The sequence below is a fragment of the Carica papaya genome, chromosome 7, assembly GCF_054855325.1.
Source record: "Carica papaya isolate Zhongbai chromosome 7, ASM5485532v1, whole genome shotgun sequence".
Classification (NCBI taxonomy): domain Eukaryota; kingdom Viridiplantae; phylum Streptophyta; class Magnoliopsida; order Brassicales; family Caricaceae; genus Carica; species Carica papaya.
The window spans coordinates 20608937-20631937 of record NC_142315.1 but is presented as its reverse complement, the minus strand read 5'-3'; the positions used below and the strand labels follow the sequence as shown (position 1 = coordinate 20631937).

Here is a 23001-nt window from a genome sequence, read left to right as displayed (position 1 = left end):
AAACAGATTACATTAATTTTAATCTCAAAATTACTTTTTGTTTTAATCATAGCGTACTTAATAAAAATACAATAAATATCTTCTAACACTATTTTTTTAAAAAAAGTTATTTAAGCAATAAAATTTTTAATTAAGAAATTTCAATTTGATACCAGTTTTTAATTAGCCAATTAGTATTATTATTATTTTTTTTTTATTACAGAGTAACTTTAAATTTAATAAAATTTTCAGTTAATAGATTAAGATAGATGGTCTTTCTAATTATACCATTTTAATTTTCAGTTATAATATAATTAGTTATACAATTAATAGGATTGCAACATATAAGGTTTAAAGAACCTTTCATGAGCATTTAAAGAACAAATGCCTTGTTTGAGATCAAATAAATTGATGTAGGAGTCTTTAAATTTGATTCTAAAGCTGAAGGGAAGACAAATAGTGGGTCCGACCCTAGTATTATAAGAGTAGGTTGCTTGTCTTGAAGAGAACTAATGATAAACTTCAAATGAGTAAATAATACCTCATCTTGGTTCTTTTATTAACTTAGATATTCGACTTACCAATATGTGCTACGTCTAAGACTATGAGACAAAATCAAGAGTACTTTTGAGAGAATCAGTAAAAATTTATATGTGAAAAGAAAGGGGTTTAATACGGAGATACTGTGCAAATTAGAGTGGCACTAGATATTAGAAAGTGTGAAGATGAAACTCCTATTAATGTGGCTCCAAGGGAGAAGAGCTTTTGTTTGATAGACTGCAATGAGCAAGTAGGAAAAATGAGATGGAGAGTTTGGGTGATTTATGGAAATGTGTTGAAAGGGGAGGATACAAGCTCTCTTGAGGTAGGGCCAGTGAAAGAATTGATTTTTTATGTTTATGATAGATTGGTGACCATATAAAATGAATACAGTAATGATGGGTCGAGTATGGAAGATGAGTTTAATCATGGAGTGAGGATGAAACTTGATTCATTGACTGGTTTAGGTCTTGAAGTATAAGGGGTTCAAGAAGTGTCATTTGGGAACTTTGTAAAAAGAAAAGAGATGTAAGAAGTAAAGAGCTGGAAAAAAAAAAAAGGCTAGGGCGTTTCTTATTAGAGAGGAAATAAATTTATTTTCTAGGTGATTGTACAGGTGGATATAGAGTCTCAAACGTAAATGGATGAATCCCTTTTTATTTTACTATTAGGAATTATGGAACTTTTGAGTTTTCATCTAAACTTTAGAGGATGTTGTGAATAGGTATGGTATCCATATGATTTTTCTCTATAACCATATTAAAAAAATGATTAAATGCTTAAAATGAAAACAAACTTAGTTTACTATGAGGTGTTTGGGGTAGATTGTATGCATTGAGAAGGTGGATTAATCGTTATTTGGTTGGAAAAAATGAGGGTTAGCATTAAGATATCATTGAATTGTTGGAGGGTCACATATACAAAAAATTCCTATTTATGACATATCTACTAACTTAATCACTAGAAAATATTAAATTTCAGAGAATTAGAGAGGTTAAAGACTTAGAAGTAGGTAATTTTAGGTAGAATTGTAGTTTGACATGTTTTTGTTGATGCAATAGAATTTAAAATTTTCATTTAATTAGCACGTAATTAATAGATTATCACGTAACTATATTTGATTTGATTCAATCAAATTTAAATAAATTTTAATATTTTATTAGAATTTAAAGATAAAAAATTAATACTATCATTGTCGCGTCTAGACTTGTCTGATAAGAATTGACGCTACCATACGTGTAAGAACCACTAATGCACAATAATATAATATAGCATTATATTACACATATAAATTATAATTGAATATCAATACATGAGGTAATGCACATAAAGCTTTTATTACTAGGCTTTAGTAGGTGTATTTAAAAAATTAAACTACCATGACTTTAGATCTCTACAATTATTCAAACTTAGCTCACTGATTCTTCACTAAGGGACTAGTACTTCTTGAAAGTTTATCCTGATATGAAAACTGAAATAGTAATTGAGTGAACACATATTTACTCAGTAAGAATATAATATGTTATCTTTTTATAGAACAATCCATTAATGTCCGTAGAAAACAAAAATCTCCAACAAAGTGTCACATTATTAAAAAAAATTTAATTATAAAAACTACTGAAAGATTTCTTAAGCAAAACACACATTCACATTGGTTTGATAAGACAAATGCATATTTCATTAAAGAAAATCCAATATCAAAACATATCAATAACCATCGTAACTATCATTCTTTTCATTTTTCATTCTAAATACTTTTTTCCTTCTTACATATAATGATATCACAAACCCAAATTTCATATCCACTTCCACGTAATCATATACTCTTTCACATAATCATATTGCCCTTCTTTGATCAAACTTCACATTCATACATTACTTTCCTAAATCACAAATATTCCAAGACCAACTCATATACAATTTTTCAAAGTCACAAACATCATTATGTAACATTAATTGAAAATCACAACCACAGTTACAAATGCACAATTTTTTTCACGTATTCAAATATCCTTATTTTTACATTTTTTTAGTGTTTCATCACGCGATACTATTTTTACTAGTATCATTAAAGGCCCATAAGGATCTCCTCTACAAGTGGATACTCAAATATTTCCATAATCATTAGTCATTCTCATACTCCATCCGATAATGAATGTTATAATCATTGGTCATTCTCATATCCCGTCCGGTATGAACGCCACAATCATTCGCTGTCCCCATACCTCGTTCGATATAAGCGTCACTAAACTATTTTCCCAAACCCATCCGGTATGGGACTTCCTAACCACATTTGACTGAGGCTGTATCTACAATAAGGTTCAACATATATATCATACATGCACAACTTAAATGTTTACCTATTCAAACTCATAGCACACATACTCCATTCCCACACCCTCTTATGGACAATTAAACGTGTTGTCTTGTCTTTTAAATGTTCTTATATTATAATTTTGCCAATCAATCTCATCACTCCAACACAACTATCTACACAACTTAGATGCTTACTCATTCTACTCATAACAAGTATACATAATAACGAATTTATGTGTATATCAAATACACACACCAAAACATTTAAGCAAACAACCACATACATACATGTATCAAACATACACGGTTCACATCACAATAAGCATACACCCAACATATGATCTAAACAACAAGCAACCATAACCTACTATACCTACAGATATTACATACATATATTTATATTAGCACAACCATAAAATTATACTAATTATGCATATATATATATACTCTATTACAATATACATTTATTACTTACAATTATAATTTAACATATAAACTAAAGCAAATATATTAATTATAATTGCAAACCATTTAGGAATATATACATATATATATATATAATAGAAACACATAGCACACCTTCGTATATATAACTACATACAAATACTTACTTTGATTATCAATGTACCTAAACACACAACTTTTATTCACACAAACTATATATACATATATATTCATATTTAATTTCTGCATATACACAACTTCTACACTTACATATATACATACATTATCATATACATATAGTTTTATTTATATACATATTCACAACATACTTTGACATATAAATACATGAAATGCTAATGTAAAAATGATCATATAAATAATTATCCCTTCGAAATTAAACTAGCATGTAAATCATTTAACCAAAATTAAACTAGCATGTAAATCATTTAACCAAAATTAAACTAATTCATTATATTTTTATTAGTGGATTTCAATAGATAATTTTTGGTATTAAAAAACACATTACATTCTTTCCTATATTTTGATTAGAAAAGTTGTTGGAGTCCTCTTTGGATTTGGTCTATGGTATTCTCCAAATCTAGCAATCGTACAGACAATTCCCTCGTTCAAAACCAAAGGATACGTGTGTTAGATGTCGAACATTTTAGAAAATATTTAACACAAAAGGATAATGAATTTTTACCTTGGACATGCGGTCCCTAGTCATTATAATCATAGGTTATAAATCACATAGTAAGTTTAAATCTAAAACAAGCTTAAACTTAGGTTATGGTCAAAACTTCCCTGAAGAAAATCAAGGGAGAAATCTTCTTTCTGCACTTGTTTTTCTTCTTTCACATTTATGATTTATTCTCTTATCTTTGATGGAAGTTTTATTTTCTCAGAATGTATCCTAATTTTTAGCCTAATTCTTCTTATGATGATCGATTCAACATCTAATAAAAAAGGTATACCCTAGTTATATTTCATCTCTTCAACAAGTTTAGTAATGAGCATAACAACCCTATTGTTCCAATGGAGAGAAGAACTTATGATTAGCTTTTCAGAAAATTTCCAAACAAACAATTTCAACAAAATCTTTCAATTTCTTATTTTACTATATTTAACTCTCTATATTCTCGTCTATTTGTAAAATACATTGAATGTATATAAATGGCTATACAAAGTTTTTGTTATTCATATTAATAGCTACTCTAGGAGGAACGTTAATGCATAACAGGTTTAGGGTGTGAAATTTTATATTGTAAGAATCATAAAATTTTTGTTTTTTTATCAGTAAGATTTTGAGTATTTCTTTGATTATAAATTTATTCTTTAAGAAATTACAACAAAATTAAATTGTCAATATTTTGTATCAAAGCGTAAGGTTCAATCAATAGGTTTCAGTTCAACAATAGGAGTCCAAATTCAAAGATTGCAGTCATCAATTTTCAAGTTATGGTAAAAATAATTTTACAATGCGGAAGCACTTAATGAAAATGTATTTGAGAAGCAATGGTTATAATGAAATTCTAAATAATGGCCTTGTTGAAAAGGAAAAGCCATAAGCAACATGATTACAAGACTTGGTCTGTGATCGTTCGTTAAATAAAAAGAATTTATTTTTTATTTGTTAGTTTGTGGAGCTTTAAATCTTGAAAAAAAAAATATTCCAAGTTAAAATAGAAGAAGGGTTTTGGAATATTTTGCTCAAAATATATGAAGGTGTAGATTCAGTCATACGAACACGACTACAATAATTGAAAAGATAATTCGAGCTAATGGGGCAAGGCAAAGATGAAAGTATTCATGATTATTTTTTATGAATGGAGAAGTTAGTAAATGAGATGAAAAATAATGGAGATCAAATAAATGAGAAAGATTTCATTGAGAAATTATTGCATTTATTGTCCAATCAATTTAATTATGTAATGACAGCCATTGAAGAGTTCAAAAACTTTGACACCATAAGTTTTAATTATTTACAACCTTCATTAGAGTCACGAGAGATATGGATGAATGAAAGGTCTCCAAGCACAATAAGAAAAACTTTAAAGACTAAAATAAATTTAAAGAATGAGAAGGAAACGCCTATATCGCAATATAGGAAAAAAGACTCAAATTTCAAAGGCAAGGGAGGAGGGAATTTCAGAATGACTTCAAGACAAGGAGCAACAAAGAATGATTCTTTTCAAAATAAGTCTTGCATCCAATGTCATAAATGAAAAAAAAAATTGGTCACTATCAATTAGAGTACAAATCACATATTTAGTGTCATAATTGCAAAAGATATGGTCACTATAGTAAAGAGTGTCATGCAAAGAGACTAGAACATAAAGAAAATCAGGTCGGGGTAGCCTAAAATAATAGTTTAGAGACTTTATTGATGACAACCCATGATACTAATGGAAGTAATAATAATAGTAGTTATTAGACTCAAGGTGCAACAATCACCTCAGTGGAAACAAGGAAGTGTTCTCTGAATTAGATGAATTGTTTCGCTCTTTCGTGAAATTAAGTGACAACCATGAGGTCCCAATTTTAGAAAAAAAGAAGAATCTCCATTAAAATGAAGAATGAATCTGCATATTATATTTTTTAAGTTTACTATACTTCTACTATTTGTCAGAACCTATTAAGTGTGGGACAACTAGTAGAAAAAGGTTATGACTTGTGTTTCAACAAATAGGGGTACACTGTAAGTGAGTCAAAGAAAAAAATGATCCTAAAGAAGAAAATGTCATCCAACCGTTTATTTCCAACGCATATCAATTATGATAATGTCTTTTACTGTAATTATTTGATTGTTGATGATAATCAACTATGACATGTGCGGCTCAAACACTTAAATTTGGGAGCACTAGGCTTACATATTCAAGTTCCTAATTAACTCTGTGAGAATTGTGTCTTGGGGAAGAAGCACGAAGATTCATTCCCTACAGAGTAGGCATGGAGATCCAAAAGCTCACTTGAGCTTATGCATTCATACTTATGCTATGTGGAGGTTCCTTCTAAAAGAGGTAATAAGTACTTCATTATTTTCATTGACAATTTTAGTAGAAAGACATAGGTATATTTTTTAAAGCATAAATCTTATGCGTATAGAGTAGTCAAGAATTTTGTGGCATATATTTGCAAAGTGATTATTCTCTCAAAACTTTAAAAATTAATAGAGGTACATAGTATATTGTTTGTGATGATTTCTTGAGAAAACATGGAATTAAAAATTAGTTAATGGTTAGGTATACTCCTCAATAAAATGGAGTGGCATAAAGAAAAAGTTGAACTATTATAGACATGGTGAGAAGTATGATGCATTATAAGAAGTTACTTAAGAGTTTTTGGGTAGAAGCTATTGCTTGTACAATTATTTTGAACAGATGTCCTGTTAAAAGTGTTCGTGATGAAAGTCCGTAAGAGATATGAAGCAGATGGAAGCCTAATTTGAGCTATATGAAGATGTTTAGTTACATGTGCCAAATGAGTTAAGGAAGAAACTTGATGACAAGGTGGACAAATGCATCTTTATAGGTTACAACATGAAAACAAAGGGCTATAAGCTATACAACCCAAAAACCCAAAAGTTAATCACTGGTCGTGATGTTAGTTTTAATGAAGATGTAGTATGGGAATGGTCAGAAGAAGAAAAAAAATATTTATCAATTCTGGTGTTCATAAACAATGAAATAGAAACAAATAATCACACAGGTGAGCAGTCTTCTACTCTAAATTTTGAAGAATCACCTGGTGTTGCTCCAGAAGCTTCAACTCCTCATATGCTTAGATGTTCATTACGATATCATTGTTCACCTGCTTATTTAAAGGATTATGAAATTGGTAATGATCCTCACAACGGTGAAGATGTTGTTCATTATGTTTTCTTTGCAGATTATGATCTAATAGTGTCCGAAGAAGCATTTAATGATTATCGTGGATTAAAATAATGAATGAATAATTTTTTTCCATTGAGAAGAACAATACATGGAATTAACAACTCTACTAAAAGGGAAAAGGCAATTGAGTCAAAATGGATAGTTACAAAAGGGTACAAGTAAATGTCAGACATTGATTACTTCGAAGTATTTGTGCCTGTTGCTAGATTCGATACTGTGCGTATGATCATTTCACTTGTTGCTTATAATTTTTGAAAAATATATCAAATGGGTGTAAAATTAGCATTTTTAAATGGTGTACTTGAAGAATAAGTATATGTTGAATAACCACCTGGTTATGAGAAAAAAAGGTAAAAAAGATAAAGTTTATTGGTTGAAAAAGGCTAAATATGGGCTTAAATAAGCGCCAAAAGCGTGGTATACTCGTATTGACAACTATTTTCTTGATCATAGTTTCTAAAAGTGCCCCTACAGACATACTTTGTGTATCAAGACAAACAAAAATGAAGATATTGTTGTTGTTTGCCTTTATATGAATGATTTGATCTTCACCGGTAATAATTCAAGACTGTTGTCAAAATTCAGGGAAGATATGATTGCTCATTTTGAGATGACAAATATGAGATTAATATCTTACTTTCTTGGTATTGAGATCAATCAAATAGATAAAAGTATATTCATTTCTCAAATATATAGGAGATGTCTTGAAGAAAATTAAGATGGAAGCTTGCAAATCAATACTATCACCAGTGGAAGAAATATTAAAGCTTGTGAAAGACGACAGTGATGATTTGGTTGATGCAACTAACTTCAGAAGATTTATTAGAAGATTGAGGTACTTAATAGCAACTAGACCTGATATGTTTATGAAGTTGGTATTGTGAGCTAATTTATAGAATCACCACAATAGTCTCATTCGAAAGCTGGAAAGAGAATATTGATATATATTAAAGGAATGTTTGATGATGATATTTTATATTCAACCACAAATAAGATGGAATTAGGTGGCTATACAGATAGTGGTTGGGTATGTGACACTAAAGAAAGAAAAAATGCTTCAGGTTATGTGTTTAATCTTGGTTCAAGTGCATTTTTTTTGTCCTCTTAAAAACAACAAATAATAGCGATTTCAACAGTAAAAGCATAGTATATAGTAGCTGCGAGTTGTGCTACTCAAGCAGTTTGGCTTTGAAGGATGCTTAATGAATTAAAACATCAACAAAATAGTCCAACGACAACCTATCGTGATAATAAATCAATTATCATCTTAACAAAGAATCTAGTATTTTATGGTCGTAACAAAAACATTGACATCAAACATCACTACATATGTGACTTGGTAAAAGATAAAGAGATTGTGGTCGAGTATCGTGCATCTTAAGGTCAAATCATAAACATTTTTATAAAACCACTTAAAACAGATATATTTATCTAAGTTAAAGAAAATATTGGGAATAACAAAATCAAGTCTAAGGGAGAATATTGGAGAATTAAACTTTGACTTAATTAATATTAGAAATTAAGACTTAAATTAATTAACAATAAATAAGGAAAGATGATAGAGAAATGCAAGACAACAATAAGGAAGAGTTTTCAAATTTGAAATTGTTTAAAGTGTAATAACATATTTAAAGCTTTGGATAAAATTATACTTTTAAAGGTAAGTTGACATGATCATTTTTGATAAAATGACTGTTTATCATCATATTGATGGTGAAAATCGAAGCAATACTCATCATGTGAAGAAAAAAGCATGCCAAGAAAGATTAAATTGTTAATTAACATTTAAGCAAAAATCTTTTGAATTAATTAATTCGTATAAAACCATACCTCATCAGTTAACTAAGTGTGTTCTTAAATGTTGAAAATATTTTATCTCGTATTTTATAAATTATTTTACTGTTTACCACTTACACTTTTAACTTCAAAATTGACACTTTTACTATAATGTTATTCTACTTGATAATAAATTACCACATATATGTATATCACTAAGTAAATTTAAGTTGCCAATTAATAATAATTTGCTCCTAAAGTTATTATAAAGTAAATTTAGCACATGGTTTTTTCTTAGTTAAAATTAAGGTTTTAAAATTCATTATATATCAATTTAATTTTTGTTATTTTAAATGAACTTATATTATAAAATAATTAAAATAAATATAATATACAAATAAATTTCAACACAATTATCCCAAACATGGCCTTAATCTTACGAACGGATAATTTTCATTATAAAAAAATATAAGATGAGATTTTCCTAAAAAAAAAAATCAGAGATGTGCTAATAATCTAGATATATATAATTAGTGTAAAATGTAAAATAATCAGTCAATTAAGTAAGTATATATATATATATATATATATATTCCTCAAAGAAGTATGAAGAGAGATATTTATCCCAATGGATAAGATTTGCTGACGCGAAAAATACAATTCTAGTTGTATATATTATAGTTACTAAAATTCGGATTAGTTAATATATTTCACCGAGGATCAACCTACTGATTTTAAAAATATATAAATATGAAATATATATGCATCCACGAAACAAACCCCCCCCGGTACTTGATATTTGGTCGGGTTAGAAGATTGTTGTGTATAACGCGTATACATATATACATATATATATATATATTTATAAGTTTAGATTTTATGGAGAAGAGATTAAATAGAAAATAAAAGAAGAAAAATTAGTTTCCTTTTCGGTAGAGAACAGGATAATGTTAACGCTAACCAGGACCACTTACTTGTTTTAGTTTACGCACCAAATCGAGTCCTTTGCCACGTCATCACCTTCCTCGTTACTCTCTCTCTCTCTCGAATTATATATTTATCTTTTTTTTTTTTTATAAATAAAATAGGTTAAAAAAATCTGTTTTCTCAAAATTTTATATTGAGAATGGAAGTCAACAGAGTCAAACCTTTTATATCACACAATTTATTTTGCAACATAAATTATATTTTATTTATTCAGCTTTTAGATTATTCATATAAATCTCCCAATTTCTAATCGATTTTTTCCTTTTTTTAGCTAATACATGCATTAAGTCATTTAATGTTACTTCAAAATTAAAATAACAAAAAAAATTTATAGTTTATTTATTATATGATATCCGAATTCTTATTTTTCTTTTATGCAACACACTTCCTATGTATGTATGTATGTACATTTGTTGTATACGTGTATATATACGTGGGTGGAAGTCAGTAGATAGAGATGGATATAATATATAAATGTATCTAGTCATCGTCCTTATCGTGTTTCCTTGGTCTCTCTCTCTCTCTCTCTCTCTCTCCCTCCCTCTCCCTCCGGGACAAATTGAAGCTTCTTGCTTTCTCTCTCCTCAATCCTCAGAGAAGCCTTCTCTCTCTCTCTCTCTCTTCTCCTGCAGCTCCCATATCTGTACTATGGAGATGGGTGACGCCAACAGTCTAAACCATAATTTATTTTTGACCTGTGTGTTGTGGATTTGATCCTGAACCTTAGCCTTTATCTTCAACCTTCAACTATAACTCCTGAGTCTTTTTTTATCCTGCGCACTCACCACCGATTTGCCGTCGATTGATGACAACAAACCCTGTTCGGAAACCCAGAAGAAGGCGAAGACGAAGAGGGGAGGGGTAGAACGGTAATTAAAACAAGCATCTCACAGGGCGTTTCCTTTTCTGTTTCTTTTTGGCTTTTGTTTTTCTTCGTTTGGTTTTTTCTGGGACGGTTTCGGGGTTATCTTTTCTCTGGTCTCTGGGTGGCATCAGCGAAATGGAGGTTTTGGTCGGTCCCACCTTCAGCATCGAGGTGTCTGCGGTACCCCCGGCGTACGTTAGGGAACGGAGCGGCGGCCCGGCGCAGGATAAGTTGGCGGCTGCTGCCTCACCTTGTATTTTCTTGAAGGAGGAGGAGGAGGAGGAGGAGGAGGAACGCGGGCCTGGGCTGATCCGGAAGGGGATCGGGTCGGTAACCAGCATGGGGCCTTTGGATAAATCGTTGGAGGACTCATCGAACAGTTCGTCGTCGATCGGCGCCGCGGGAGACAGCGAAGAAGAAGAGGATGACGATGACGACGTCGTTTCGTCCAAGTCTCGTGATCGGGGGTTGGGATCGTTGGGTTCTTTTGGTTCCTTGGAAGATTCTCTTCCTATCAAGTGAGTTCTGGATTCTTTTTTTCTCACCAATTTAGGTTTTATTATTTCTCTCCAATTTCATGGTTTGTGAAAAAAAAAATAAATAAAAAAACTGTTAATCGATTATTGCACTGTACTGATCCGAACCCAGCTTCTTATCCATATCTGATTTTAGGAGATTTTACAAGAAATTAATTAATGTCTCTCTGATGCTTCAAAGTTACCAAACATTGTAACAAATCAAAGTTTTTAGGCAAGTTATTTGCATGTAAAAAAAGCCGGTTGCTTAAGAGTAGATCTCTCTCTGTCTATACCCTTTTTATGAACTGGCTCTGTTCTTCTTCTTTCGAATTTCTCTGTAAAGTTAGGCCCTTATTATTTGAGGTTTTGTTTTGGTGATTGGGAATTTGCAGGAGGGGATTGTCAAATCACTACACCGGAAGGTCAAAATCATTTGCAAATCTATCAGATGTGAGCACGGTGAAAGATCTGGAGAAACCAGATAACTCATTCAACAAGAGAAGAAGAGTTTTAATGGCAAACAAGTTGTCCAGGAGATCATGTTTCTACACGTGGCAAAACCCTAAATCCATGCCTCTTCTTGCTCTGAAAGAAGATGATGAAGAGGATGGAGAAGTGACCAACCCTACATCAACATCGTCATCTTCTTCATCGCCATCGAATTATGAGGATGGAGAAGGAGGAAAAAGAAGCAAGTTACAGAGCAGGAGGCAGCTGGTGGTCAAGTATCAGAGTTGTTTTTCTCTAACAGATCTGCAAGAGGAACCTCAATAACATCTTTTTTTTTTTTTAACTTTTAAATATTATATAATGTGTGTTAGTCTCTTACCTTACAAAATTTACCCATATGTTTCTTTTGTTTTCTTCTTCTCTCTAGTAATGATATATATATATATATATATATATATATACATAATACTATAAATAAATAAAATGTTATTTCAACAAATAGAAAAAAGAAGGCATAATCTTTTTGTTTTTTTTTTTAGTTATTTGGGATAATCTGGTCTTGATCTTTTCTTGTTGGAGGTTTCGGCTTGTTGGCCCATTCAGGTACAGATGACGGTGAATGTTGGATGCAAAAACGATTCGGCGGGTGTCAAAGATTAGTTTGCTACTTGTGAAAACTCAGTTATACCCTTCATCAGACAAATTAATGACATTACGCACGCACACGAGGAAACTACTGGATTCATTTCCTTGTACGAAAGCAAGAAGAAAAGGAATTTATAGGACGAAATCATCGACTTTCAATTAAATTTCATTCGATCAAATTCTCTTCCAATCAGTTTCAAAATTTTCTTTAAATAATATATTTTTAGGAAGCTTTAATATGATACTTTTCATTCATTGTCATTAAAAAAAATTACTTTTTTTTTTGGAGGACTGTTTTTTGTATGTTGAAAACTCGAAAGAAACAAATGGGTGCCAACAACCATGAGTATTAATTAAATAAATGTGCCAAAATTTCAGATCTTATCTTTACCTTATCCTGAGTGGAATATATATATAGAAATATCTGTGTATAAATTTCACGTGGAAATTCAGATTTCGGTCCCCTTAGAATTCGATGTCACCAATTTCGTTGCCGCCCACGTGGTCTTCATTCATTTAATCTAAAGCCTTAATTAATTGTTATTTGAAAAAGATAATTTTTTCTTAAACATATACATAGTTTAAAAAATAAATTATAATATTTTGTATGTTTGAGTAGTAATTATTAATTACCCTCCATCAAAATAAAATTTGTAATAAAAAATATCAAATTTATATTTTTAAATTATCTTGGTAAAAGCCAATTAATCTACTTGTTGACTTACTAAAAACATGGTCAACAGACACGTCTTAATCATTTTTCACAAGATTTTGTGATACATCAAACGAAGTCATCTCAACCACAACCTTCAAATAATCCAACGTTCAATTGAGGGCAAAAACATCTACCATTTTCAAGCATAAAAATTTAACATAAACATCAAATACCTCTCTGTAATAATATATCATAAGGTTTTTTAACGATCTCCTTTTACATGACCATCCATTTTATGTACCTGGTTATCTTTATTTGTCACATTATCTCTTTAAATTTTGTATACAACTTTTTAAAAACCCCCATGTTTAATACCAAGCTTTTTCTTTTCTAAATTCAACCCACATCAAATCCTTGTACTAAGTAAATCTTTTCATTCTCGAACCCTAAAGAATCATATATTTTTACATAAACTCCTCCCCTTTTTTCTTCTCACTTGTTTATAAAACTTTTCAAAATATCTATCATTATTAACTAATTCTTTTGATGAACAAGTAGTTGCCTTCCTTCGTATTGGGATGTCACCTTTTGAGTTGCATAAAATAAAATTGTAATTAGCAAGGCCCAATGGGCTTTCTTATTTCGAGAGACCACAGGGAAGCCCGTTAAAGCCCCTCGTAAAGTGGCGCGCAGTTTTATGTGCTACACCTTGTAGACCTACACCATGGCCTTTGTTTTCTCACCATTTCGTTCCTCGACCTGCAGCCTTCCTGGTCTCGCTCCTTCAAGCATCAAAACTAGGGTTAAGCTGTCTGTTCTGCTTCACTTTGCGGATCGTAACAATCGAACTCCAATCGGATCCAAGTCTATGAACCAACCGGGCGGATCCGATGTCTTCCCGTCCCAAAATGACGGCTCGAAGGCGGAGAAGACGGAGGACGTGGTGGTGCAGTACGTGGTGCTGAGGAGGGACCTGATAGACACGTGGCCGCTGGGGAGTATTGTAACACAGGGGTGCCATGCATCCGTTGCTGCCATTTGGTCCCATAAGGACGACCCTCACACTGCAGAGTATTGTAGTTCCCAAAACATCGATTCAATGCATAAGGTGCGATGTCCCTCTCGCTTCTTTTATTAAAAAAGAAATTAGACTGAGTTGTCTTAATGAAGTTGAAGTCTGTTCTGGGAAATGCATGTACTGTAGATGAGGAATTTGTCCTTGTTTCTGATAAATATTACATTGGGTTTGGAAAGTAGTCAAAGTAGATTAGATTGGTTACTGTATTCTGATTGAATTTTCTTTGTTATTTGATTTGATTTGATTTTCCTTCAGTACCGAGTATGAAGTTAAAATAAGAAATCAGAGGTTTAAAAAACAGGGGAAAATGGGTAAAGATAGATATAATTCAGGTGGTGGCTTGGGATCTGGTTCTGCCATTAAATGGATAAAATTCGCGTATGCTTATATGGGAATGATTTTAATTTAATTGAGAATAGATAAATTAATTTGTTTCTAAAAAAAGGTATATTTCGTGTTGAACGAGAATGGATGGTATCAACGAATGAGGGGGACTGAGATATGTTACTCATTATCTCCTTATTCTGTGGTCTGTAGCTAATAAAGCCTCATATGGAGAAGACTACCACCAACCACCACATCCCTTCCATGCCTTGTTGTCTTTGTTATTTGCCATCAATGGCTCTCCACATTAGAGCCCAAGGATAATTCTATGCACTAGATTGGGATTTATGCAACATTTACTTTATATATGAGAATCATGTAAGAGTTACTCACATTGGTAAGTAACCCGGCTTTGACATGCAAAATAGTTTCAAACTTCTTTTTCTTTTTCTCATTTAAGAAAGACTGCTAAAATTTTTGGGATTTTCAATTTCTGGTCTGACTTACCATGTAGTGGATATTTATTCTTGGTACAACATATATACATATATATACACACACACACACACACACACACACATATATATATATGTTGTTGCATTTGTGAACGTTGTGGTGATTACATGTCAGGTGACACTTGAGGTGAAGGGAGAAGCCCAGATTTTGAACTTGTCGGAGAAGCTGACTGCGGGTGAGATTGCTCATAAACTCTGGGTTGAACAGCCTGAAAATATTCCTACATGCCTTGCTACTAAGCCTTATCCCAAATCCCTTGTATCCTTGTTTTTCAAAAAACTGAAACTATGCAAGTGATATAATTTTTCATTTACTTTTTTTTTTTTTTTTTTTTTCCTTCTTCTTCTTGTAAGGGTTTTAGGGGGTTTCATTGATCCAAAGGGGTGTATGTCCCAATCCAATCATATGAAGTTGATTAAGTTATATCTAGTATATTTTTAAAGTGCAATAACGTTTTTACAAATTATAGTATAACTCACTCTCTTTTCAATAATGTCAATTAAAAAAAAAAAAACAATGGAAGAAGTGCAAACAAAAATATGTACGGAACCCTAATTTAATTTTTTAAAACACATTTCCTACCTTAAAATAATAAAGATGAAATTGTTAGTCTAAAAAATTGTCTACTTAAAATCTCGAAGCCTTTTGTAATTTACCATTAAATTTAAGAAGGGGTTGGGAGGTCCTGGAGCTGAAACAACACATTGAAAATAGATTTTTATCATCTCCTTTCTTACAAGGGAATATTCCCTATCCAATTTTAAATTTAACACTAATTCAAAAAAAAAAAAAAAAAAAAGAGGCTGTTTAATAAGTAAACAAACAGCAATTTAATCACTCTCTTCAAAGACGTCACTTCCCTAAGACTTACACTCCTAACATACAAAAAGAACAAAATTGACAGAAACAACTGTCTTTATATTGGCTTAGAGGCGAAGGACCTGCAGCAATTCAAACAACTCCAATAAACAACTCTGGCAATTACAAGGGTGCAAGACAGAGTCGTAGAATAAAAAAGAGGAATAGTGAGTACCGATCCAAGTGTTGACGAACGCTCCAAAAATCAACTGCCTCCCTTCTGCTTGAGAGTGATCTTATCCCCCAGGCTAAGAGCGATCCCCTGTGTTTTGCTCCTTATCCTGATGTACCCACTCAGTTTCCCATCTGTCTGGTTCTCAACACTCACATTTACTAAAGCATCTTCCCCAAATACACTCTTGGCGTACAAATTTGCTGCCAGAAATCCACATTCACCTTCTAGGGCAGACCTGAACCCAAACCAAAACATGTCGGCGTGAGAAGGAAGGAAGCCAAGAAAAACTTATTTAAAAATACGACATATGCCAAGATCACAAGCACCATGAACAACAATTTATTTTTCCAGAATCCAGATAAGAAGAAATAGAGACTACTTACGGAGCAGTGAGACACTTCATGTTGGTCGATTTAATAATATGGTCCAGGAATTCCTTTTCATTTTGAATCACCGTGTTAACAGCAACCTATATCACAGAACACATTGAATGAAAATCAGTGAGATAACTATCAGATTTCAACGCCACAATCCAAAGGAGCTTAGATTGACCTCGGATTACAAGGAACCAAGAATGTTCGGTAAAAAAGAATTGCTACTCAAGTCAGAAGTTCTAGGAGCCGCGCAACAAGTACAAAATGAACTATTCTTTTGTCTTTTACCAAAGAATACCCTGTACTTACCGCATTAAACAGCATCCCAACTATTTCTTGGTAAGAAAAGAGAAGGTTTGGTAGGAAAAAGATGCTACTCAAGTCAGAAGTTCTAAAGAAATTGTAACAGATGGATCCATATCCAAAAATCCTTTAGATACTTAAATTGCAGAAAGTCCTAATTACATTATTAAGCAGTTCGATTGTTGCCTGAATAACATACTAAATATTAACCATCCACATTGAGATGGTATGAACAACTAAAGAATCTTTTACAGAAAAGAAACATAACTGCAGAAATTCTTTCTAAGAACTGTAATTGCTTCTTATGATAAAAATAAATTCAAGAAAGAATGAGGAAATACCTTGTTTTCCCACTCAAATTCTGCCCACATTGTTCTGAAAGCTGTATCTGAACATACTGCTGGAGAGATATAGTCCATAATGTCAATGTGGATGTCATTAAGGACAACAACTGTTCTCTCAAGCACATTCGAAGTCTCATAGACAATGTTCCCAAATATGACACCAGTCTCAGTTGAGGAAACCTTGATGTTGGCCTTTATTTGCTTGCTTGATTCAGGTGCTAACGTATAATTTTGTGGTCGCTCAACAAGTTTCAAATCACCCATTGTTGACAACTCCAAGCACAAATTCTGGAGAGTTTCCTTGGTTCGATTGATAATTGTAACATCAAGGACAATATCATAGTGGTGAACTGTCACATATGCTTCAGCATACACTGGGTCACTAAATCCCGTGAGCTGGAGAATGCGGTTAAGCTTATTTGCATCATTTTCATCCTTCGTGAACTCTCCAGTTGCACGTTTCAAATCATCTTGAACTGCATCTTCCAATTCTAGCTGACTCATTCCCTGGAAGAAATACACAGTACAAAAGATTATATCAAGGATTCAAGATCTTACACATGACAAACACCTCCCTTCAGTTTTCAAGGGGAAAAGAATAAGTCCATAAATGCAAAAATGCCTCACAGTAGTCAGCAGAAACTAAGGAGATAGATGTAGTAACTCCTAGGATATAGACGAGGAATATTACAACAACTAGTCCAATCCATGATATCTGAATTTACAGAAAATGTCATTAAATAACAAGCAGATATAACTTCAGACAACCTGAAGGTGACCACTTCACAAGGAAATACAAGCAAAAACTCCAGCCTCTTCCTGCTTATTGCTAGGTTCCAATTTACAAGCAAAGACACCAGCCATTTCTTGTTTATTGCCAGATTCCTACTTCATTGGTACAGGAACGATTTTATGCTGAATCAAGCTTCCAAATGCACACGGCAGCTTAACAGAGGAATATTATGCACATATCGGATGCATAAAGCAAAGGTAAAGAACAAGAGAGACCACACAAAATAATATTCTTTAATTTTTTTAAAAGAAAAAGAAATTGAAAAAAGGAATTAAGCAAGACTGCAAAGAGAAAGTGTCCTTTATATAGGTCCATTATAGTATCAAAGACATGGAACTTTCTTACCCTCCTGCTCTTTAAATGGTAAAAATCAATAAGGTCATCTGGCTGTGCATGAGAAACCTGAGCCTTTGCCTTTAATTCCTCTGATTCACGTAACTGTTTCTCTGAAAGCATTTTCATAAAACTTTGGCGACAAGACTCCAACCAAATCTTCCTCATCTGATCGCCCGTATTGCAAAGCAATCTTATACACAATGTAATCCTATCACAAGAATCGTTATCAATTGGGTGTGGAACTGCTGCAGATTGCCCTAGTTGCAACATGGAAACCATGATAAGTAAAGCCTGTGCAGACACCTTATTCACTTCAACTTTAGATGGCTGCACCTCCTCCAATCTCAGAACAAGCTTTGTCAGCGTGCATGCTACAACTGCCCCAAGAAAAAAGTCACCATTAAGGAGAAGAGATCGCAGATTTCCAGAGGTCAATGATCCTTGAACTACAGTGGGTGGGGAGAATGCAGTTTCAGAGGCAGCACTTTGGGTGGCATAAGTTCCATCAGCAAGAATAGCCGGTCTTGCGGAGGAAACAGCATTATTGTTTGTTTGAGGAATCTTCTTTGAAGAATCAGTAGTTTCTCCTTCTTCAGAAATAGAGTGAAAAGGCAAATCTCCAAGACACTGCTTAATGGTTGCTAAGCCGCTCTCAACTTCAGAGAGAGACAAGCAATATTCACCAATGATCCAAAGAGCACAAGGGCAAACCCGTGCAGCACGGATCTGGTAAAATGTGTCCAATAGCCTCGTTATTATAGAAACCCTCAGTTTCGGATTTGTTTCTATTATCTCTCTAACAAAGATAACCACATCAATAGCTGAAGCAACATTGCTGTCTCCCAAGAAATCCATCAACAGATGTACCACAATACTTGCCACTTCTGGAAATTTGATTGCACAAGCATGAATGGCTTGAATGAGCATTTGCCTATAGTCCCCATTCTTCTCAAGCTCTGCGCCCTGCGTCTTAATAACTTCCTTTTTCAACATGAGGACAACTTCATTGACATTCCGGTGAGTTATCAATTCTAGAACAATATCAAGTGTCTTCCTACGAATATCAACATTTGGGCTCGAGAGTGCCCTAAGCACATCCATGATCATGTCAACCATAACATCTCTGTGGGAAGACTTTAATTCATTCAACCGATCAAGCACAATAAGCTTCACATTGTTGTCACTTTGAGAAAGAAGAAGTTGACAATAGGTGTTGGCAGCAGCTCTAATGGCAGTAGGGGCAGATGAAAGAGAAACAAGCGTCCCAGCACATTCATAAATCACTGCAGTTGAAGGAGCATTCAATAAAGATATGATAATCTTGATATACTTCCCCTTCTCTCCACGATTAGTCCTGCACACTTTTCGAATCAGCTCCAACACAACCATCTGAATAGATTCACCCCATTCAGGAATTTTATCTACATGTGTCAAAAGGTAATTCAGTGCTCGATCCTGGGAACAAGTAAATAGCATAAGGAATGCATTCCGCTTGGCAGATGGGTCCTGCTCTGTCGATAGTGCTTTCTCAATCATGTCAGGAGCATCTACCAAGAGCTGCTCACCTTGTGGAAGCTTATATATTGACATCACTGCTAGTATAGCATTTCTACGAACAAATGGATGCCGATGTTCCAAATTATGCAAAACTGAAGGGATTAGCGGCTCAATAATTTCGGCCTCATTTAAGCGACAGAGGAACCTCAATGTTACCCCACGAATATATTCATTTGGGTGCTGAAGGTTGTTTCTTAAATTCTGGCATATCAAAATCATTTCAGGTAACACCTTTCCTTTTGCATCAGTTTTATCAATTATCTCCAAATATAGAAGCAATAGCTTTTGGATTGTGTGGTCCTCAGAAGGCAAAACATACCTAACAATTGTTATGAAGAGCTGAGGTAGAGTTTCACCATTCAACAGAAGCATAATTGCATTCTTCATGGCATCTATCTTCAGAGACACATCATTGCCCTCAAGGGCGTCCTTAATCTCATTTGCAATTGCCGGTGTTCCTTTGTCAAAGTGAACGAGTAAAGTACAAGACTTCTCCATTTCTTGCTTTTTTTCCTGGATTTAAACATCAAAGATCAAGATAGATTTATAAGTACCCAAACCAAAAAACAACTTGCCTAGTGCAAAAGGTCTTGCTATAGTTAATACAAGTAAAAGCAGCAACAATTGTACCCAAATACAATAATTCTTCTCTCCAACTTGCCAATAAGACAAAACTTAAACCTAAAATTTTCACATAGATCTCACTCAGAACCAATACCATCCTCTTCAATTAAGCAGCAGATCTTCTTATACAATGGAATTCAGTACCAAACGTTAATGTCGGCTCCACATGATGCCATTGACACACTATCGTGCAAGACATTAGATCCTTCAGTTTCATGAAAGCATCTCAGTTCAGATTATGATTTCAAATGCAGACCCCATAACTGAAAACTTCCTTTTCCCTTGCCCTAAAGAGTATTCACTAATCTCACCAACATTTACACAAACTAAAAGGAATACGCATGTAGCATAATAAGGTAATATTAAATTAGCAAAGGGATTTTCCTTTGCTCCTCGTATTTTAGTTTTCTACTTCGTGATTTAAAACAGTTCTCTCAACTCAGATCGGGAAGTGTAGTCGGAAACCTAATTCTAACAAGGCGATGCTTATACTAAATCCTGTAAGAGGTAAATACTCGGTTCGGCAGCCGAGAGAACGTCAATTATCACGCTTCCTCGGCATCCAAACAAGAGTCACAAATTCAACGTTGAAGATCTGAATTACTTAAGCGATGAAAGGAGAGAGACGGAAAACAGGAAGAAGAAGAAAGAGTGAAAGAGAAGAACCTTAAGCAATGAGATCCGGTAAGCCGCAAGCGAGCTCGGTGAAATTGAAGTGATTTACAGAATCAGCAGTACAGCGTGTGGATAATTTAGATCGTAAAAGAGGCTTTTATTTATGTAGAAGCAAATGACCGTAACACTTTTGACTGTATGCCAGAAATGTAACTCCTCCCTCGCCTTGGGGTATATTGTAAAGACTCCCTACAGTTTGTTTAGAGAGGAAGCGACTGGCGGAGTAAGGCAATATAAAATATATATATATATATATATGTTGTCTCTTTTTCTTCTCAAATCTTCATTTTCCAACGTAAGGGAGTATATATTTAGTTTCATATTAGAGAGTAAATATATATAAATTTAATTTAAAATAATATTTTTTAATTTTTTTAATTAAACATGTAAAATTTATCTCATTAATTTTATTATAAAAAGTCTTCGAAATAATATTTAAATAATTTTAAGTATTCTATTACATTTATTTATTTATTTATTTTGGTAATATGATACCTATTATATTCTTAATAATGACTTCAAAATTTTCTTTTTTTTAATCTAACTAATGTTAATTTTTTTTCTTTATTTTCATTAAAGATAATTTGTATTACATTTTCTTCCCTTCAAACGCACCCCCCAACATCTTTTATTTAATGTTTGTCTTTAACATTTTAAAATCAAATTTCATCTATTCGAAAGTTCTTTTTTTTTTTTTTCCTAATTTGAACATCTTTTTTTAAAGTTATATGTTTACTAGTTCAAAATTATTTTTCTAATCTTGTACCTGCTAAATCATAATATATGTTTTGTTTTTTTAAGTGGACGTAAATAACAATAATGAAAATGTGACATGTTAAGAAAAAAAAAAAAAAATCTGATTCATATCATACTTTTATTGTTTTATATTAATTTTACAAACTACATATATTTTTTTTTCTTCTTCTTTAAAAACTCAATTCATATCGTTATATCACCAAACATTATATTAATTTTTTTTTTTTTTTTAAAGTAATAAATCTAAAGACATTTTGTTGCCAGTAACAAATATAGTTTAGTTTTTGTTGAAATTGAGCACCACCCAGAAACCATTCTGAAACTCCCAGAAATTACCCAAGTTACCACAAGAGACAAATTAAGAATTCTGTAACTCCCATCTTTCACAAAGCTTCATGAATCAAAAAATAAAATTCCTACCCACATCACGTATACAGAAATCAAGAAAATTACAAATATACAAACGATGCGAGCTCTTTAATTTCATATATCCAGAGAGGTTAGCATCGGCAGCGCCGACTTCATGTACAGAAATGGAGAAACTGAAACCTCAGATGCACAAAAAAGAAATATCAACAAAGACGATTCATTACTGAAGTCTGGCGTTAGAATCTGAACAAGAAAAACCCAAAAGTGAAAAATAGGCCTAGTATTGGACAACCAAGCGTCTTGTACAGAGACCGCAATAGAACTTTCGCTTAGTTTTGAAGTAGAAAGGCAAGAAGCAGAAACGCCACTGGCTCTCTATGTCTAGGGCCTGCACCATGCCTCCACAGTAAGGGCAGGCCCCTGGCGCCAGTTGTCTGGCGATCACCCTCTCGTCCTCGTCACACACAAAAACCAAACACATCCTTCTGCCCTAATTAACTTCCTCTATCGATTTCGTGTGATTAGTCTTTTGTTTTCTTTTTTTGGCTCTGGATTGATCTGTTCTGCTGCTGGATATTTGATGTGTTGAGGAGGGTTTGCAAGTCTATATATGGAGAATCCAAAACCAGGGGAAAGCTATGGGTAACGCGGGAACATGGAAAAATATAGCTTGTTCTGGATTGTGGAAGAAGAAAGAGGAGTTCTGGAAGAATCTAGAAGGAGGTAAAATGGGAGAAGATAGAATTGTATTCATGGAAGAAACAAACAAACGCGTTGAATCTTATTCTGGTTTTACTGCGTAATTGATGATACGCGCACTTGTCTTTGTAAATGAAGAAGAGAGAGATATT

General features: G+C 33.0%; 4 protein-coding genes and 1 non-coding gene across 5 annotated transcripts; 3 read left to right on the top strand and 2 right to left on the bottom strand.

Moving 5' to 3' along the window:
• The first annotated feature begins 10801 nt into the window (after positions 1–10801).
• LOC110818622 (major centromere autoantigen B-like protein) lies at positions 10802–12181 on the top strand. The gene is made up of 2 exons (XM_022047554.2): positions 10802–11318; positions 11711–12181. Exons 1-2 carry the CDS (start codon positions 10936–10938, stop codon positions 12090–12092), a joined length of 765 nt encoding a protein of 254 aa, XP_021903246.1. The 5' UTR covers positions 10802–10935; the 3' UTR covers positions 12093–12181.
• Positions 12182–13758: 1577 nt separating this feature from the next.
• On the top strand, positions 13759–15415 carry LOC110818590 (Peptidyl-tRNA hydrolase II (PTH2) family protein). The gene is made up of 2 exons (XM_022047506.2): positions 13759–14176; positions 15101–15415. The coding sequence occupies exons 1-2, from the start codon at positions 13793–13795 to the stop codon at positions 15281–15283; spliced, it is 567 nt and encodes a 188-aa protein (XP_021903198.1). The 5' UTR covers positions 13759–13792; the 3' UTR covers positions 15284–15415.
• Positions 15416–15678: 263 nt separating this feature from the next.
• On the bottom strand, positions 15679–21155 carry LOC110818594 (coatomer subunit beta-1). Its single transcript, XM_088208582.1, has 6 exons — positions 21017–21155; positions 18179–20239; positions 17038–17547; positions 16403–16488; positions 16020–16254; positions 15679–15927 (listed from the first exon to the last, which is right to left on the bottom strand). Exons 2-5 carry the CDS (start codon positions 20222–20224, stop codon positions 16050–16052), a joined length of 2847 nt encoding a protein of 948 aa, XP_088064708.1. The 5' UTR covers positions 20225–20239; positions 21017–21155; the 3' UTR covers positions 15679–15927; positions 16020–16049.
• Positions 16637–16755, top strand: LOC148253048 (U5 spliceosomal RNA). Its single transcript, XR_015813761.1, has one exon. It is a non-coding gene; the product is annotated as a U5 spliceosomal RNA (small nuclear RNA).
• LOC110818599 (methionyl-tRNA synthetase) lies at positions 21016–22960 on the bottom strand. The gene has a single exon (XM_022047519.2). It carries the CDS (start codon positions 22629–22631, stop codon positions 22428–22430), a length of 204 nt encoding a protein of 67 aa, XP_021903211.1. The 5' UTR covers positions 22632–22960; the 3' UTR covers positions 21016–22427.
• Between the last annotated feature and the right edge of the window lie 41 nt (positions 22961–23001).

Coding starts and splice junctions, on each gene's coding strand:
- LOC110818599 (XM_022047519.2), bottom strand. CDS start 22,631: ATGTGTTTGGTTTTTGTGTGTGACGAGGACGAGAGGGTGATCGCCAGA.
- LOC110818622 (XM_022047554.2), top strand. CDS start 10,936: ATGGAGGTTTTGGTCGGTCCCACCTTCAGCATCGAGGTGTCTGCGGTA. Junction 11,319..11,710: donor GAAGATTCTCTTCCTATCAA/GTGAGTTCTGGA, acceptor GGGAATTTGCAG/GAGGGGATTGTCAAATCACT.
- LOC110818594 (XM_088208582.1), bottom strand. CDS start 20,224: ATGGAGAAGTCTTGTACTTTACTCGTTCACTTTGACAAAGGAACACCG. Junction 17,548..18,178: donor ACCATTTAAAGAGCAGGAGG/GTAAGAAAGTTC, acceptor TATTTCTTCCAG/GGAATGAGTCAGCTAGAATT. Junction 16,255..16,402: donor ATGAAGTGTCTCACTGCTCC/GTAAGTAGTCTC, acceptor GTTTGGGTTCAG/GTCTGCCCTAGAAGGTGAAT.
- LOC110818590 (XM_022047506.2), top strand. CDS start 13,793: ATGGCCTTTGTTTTCTCACCATTTCGTTCCTCGACCTGCAGCCTTCCT. Junction 14,177..15,100: donor ACATCGATTCAATGCATAAG/GTGCGATGTCCC, acceptor ATTACATGTCAG/GTGACACTTGAGGTGAAGGG.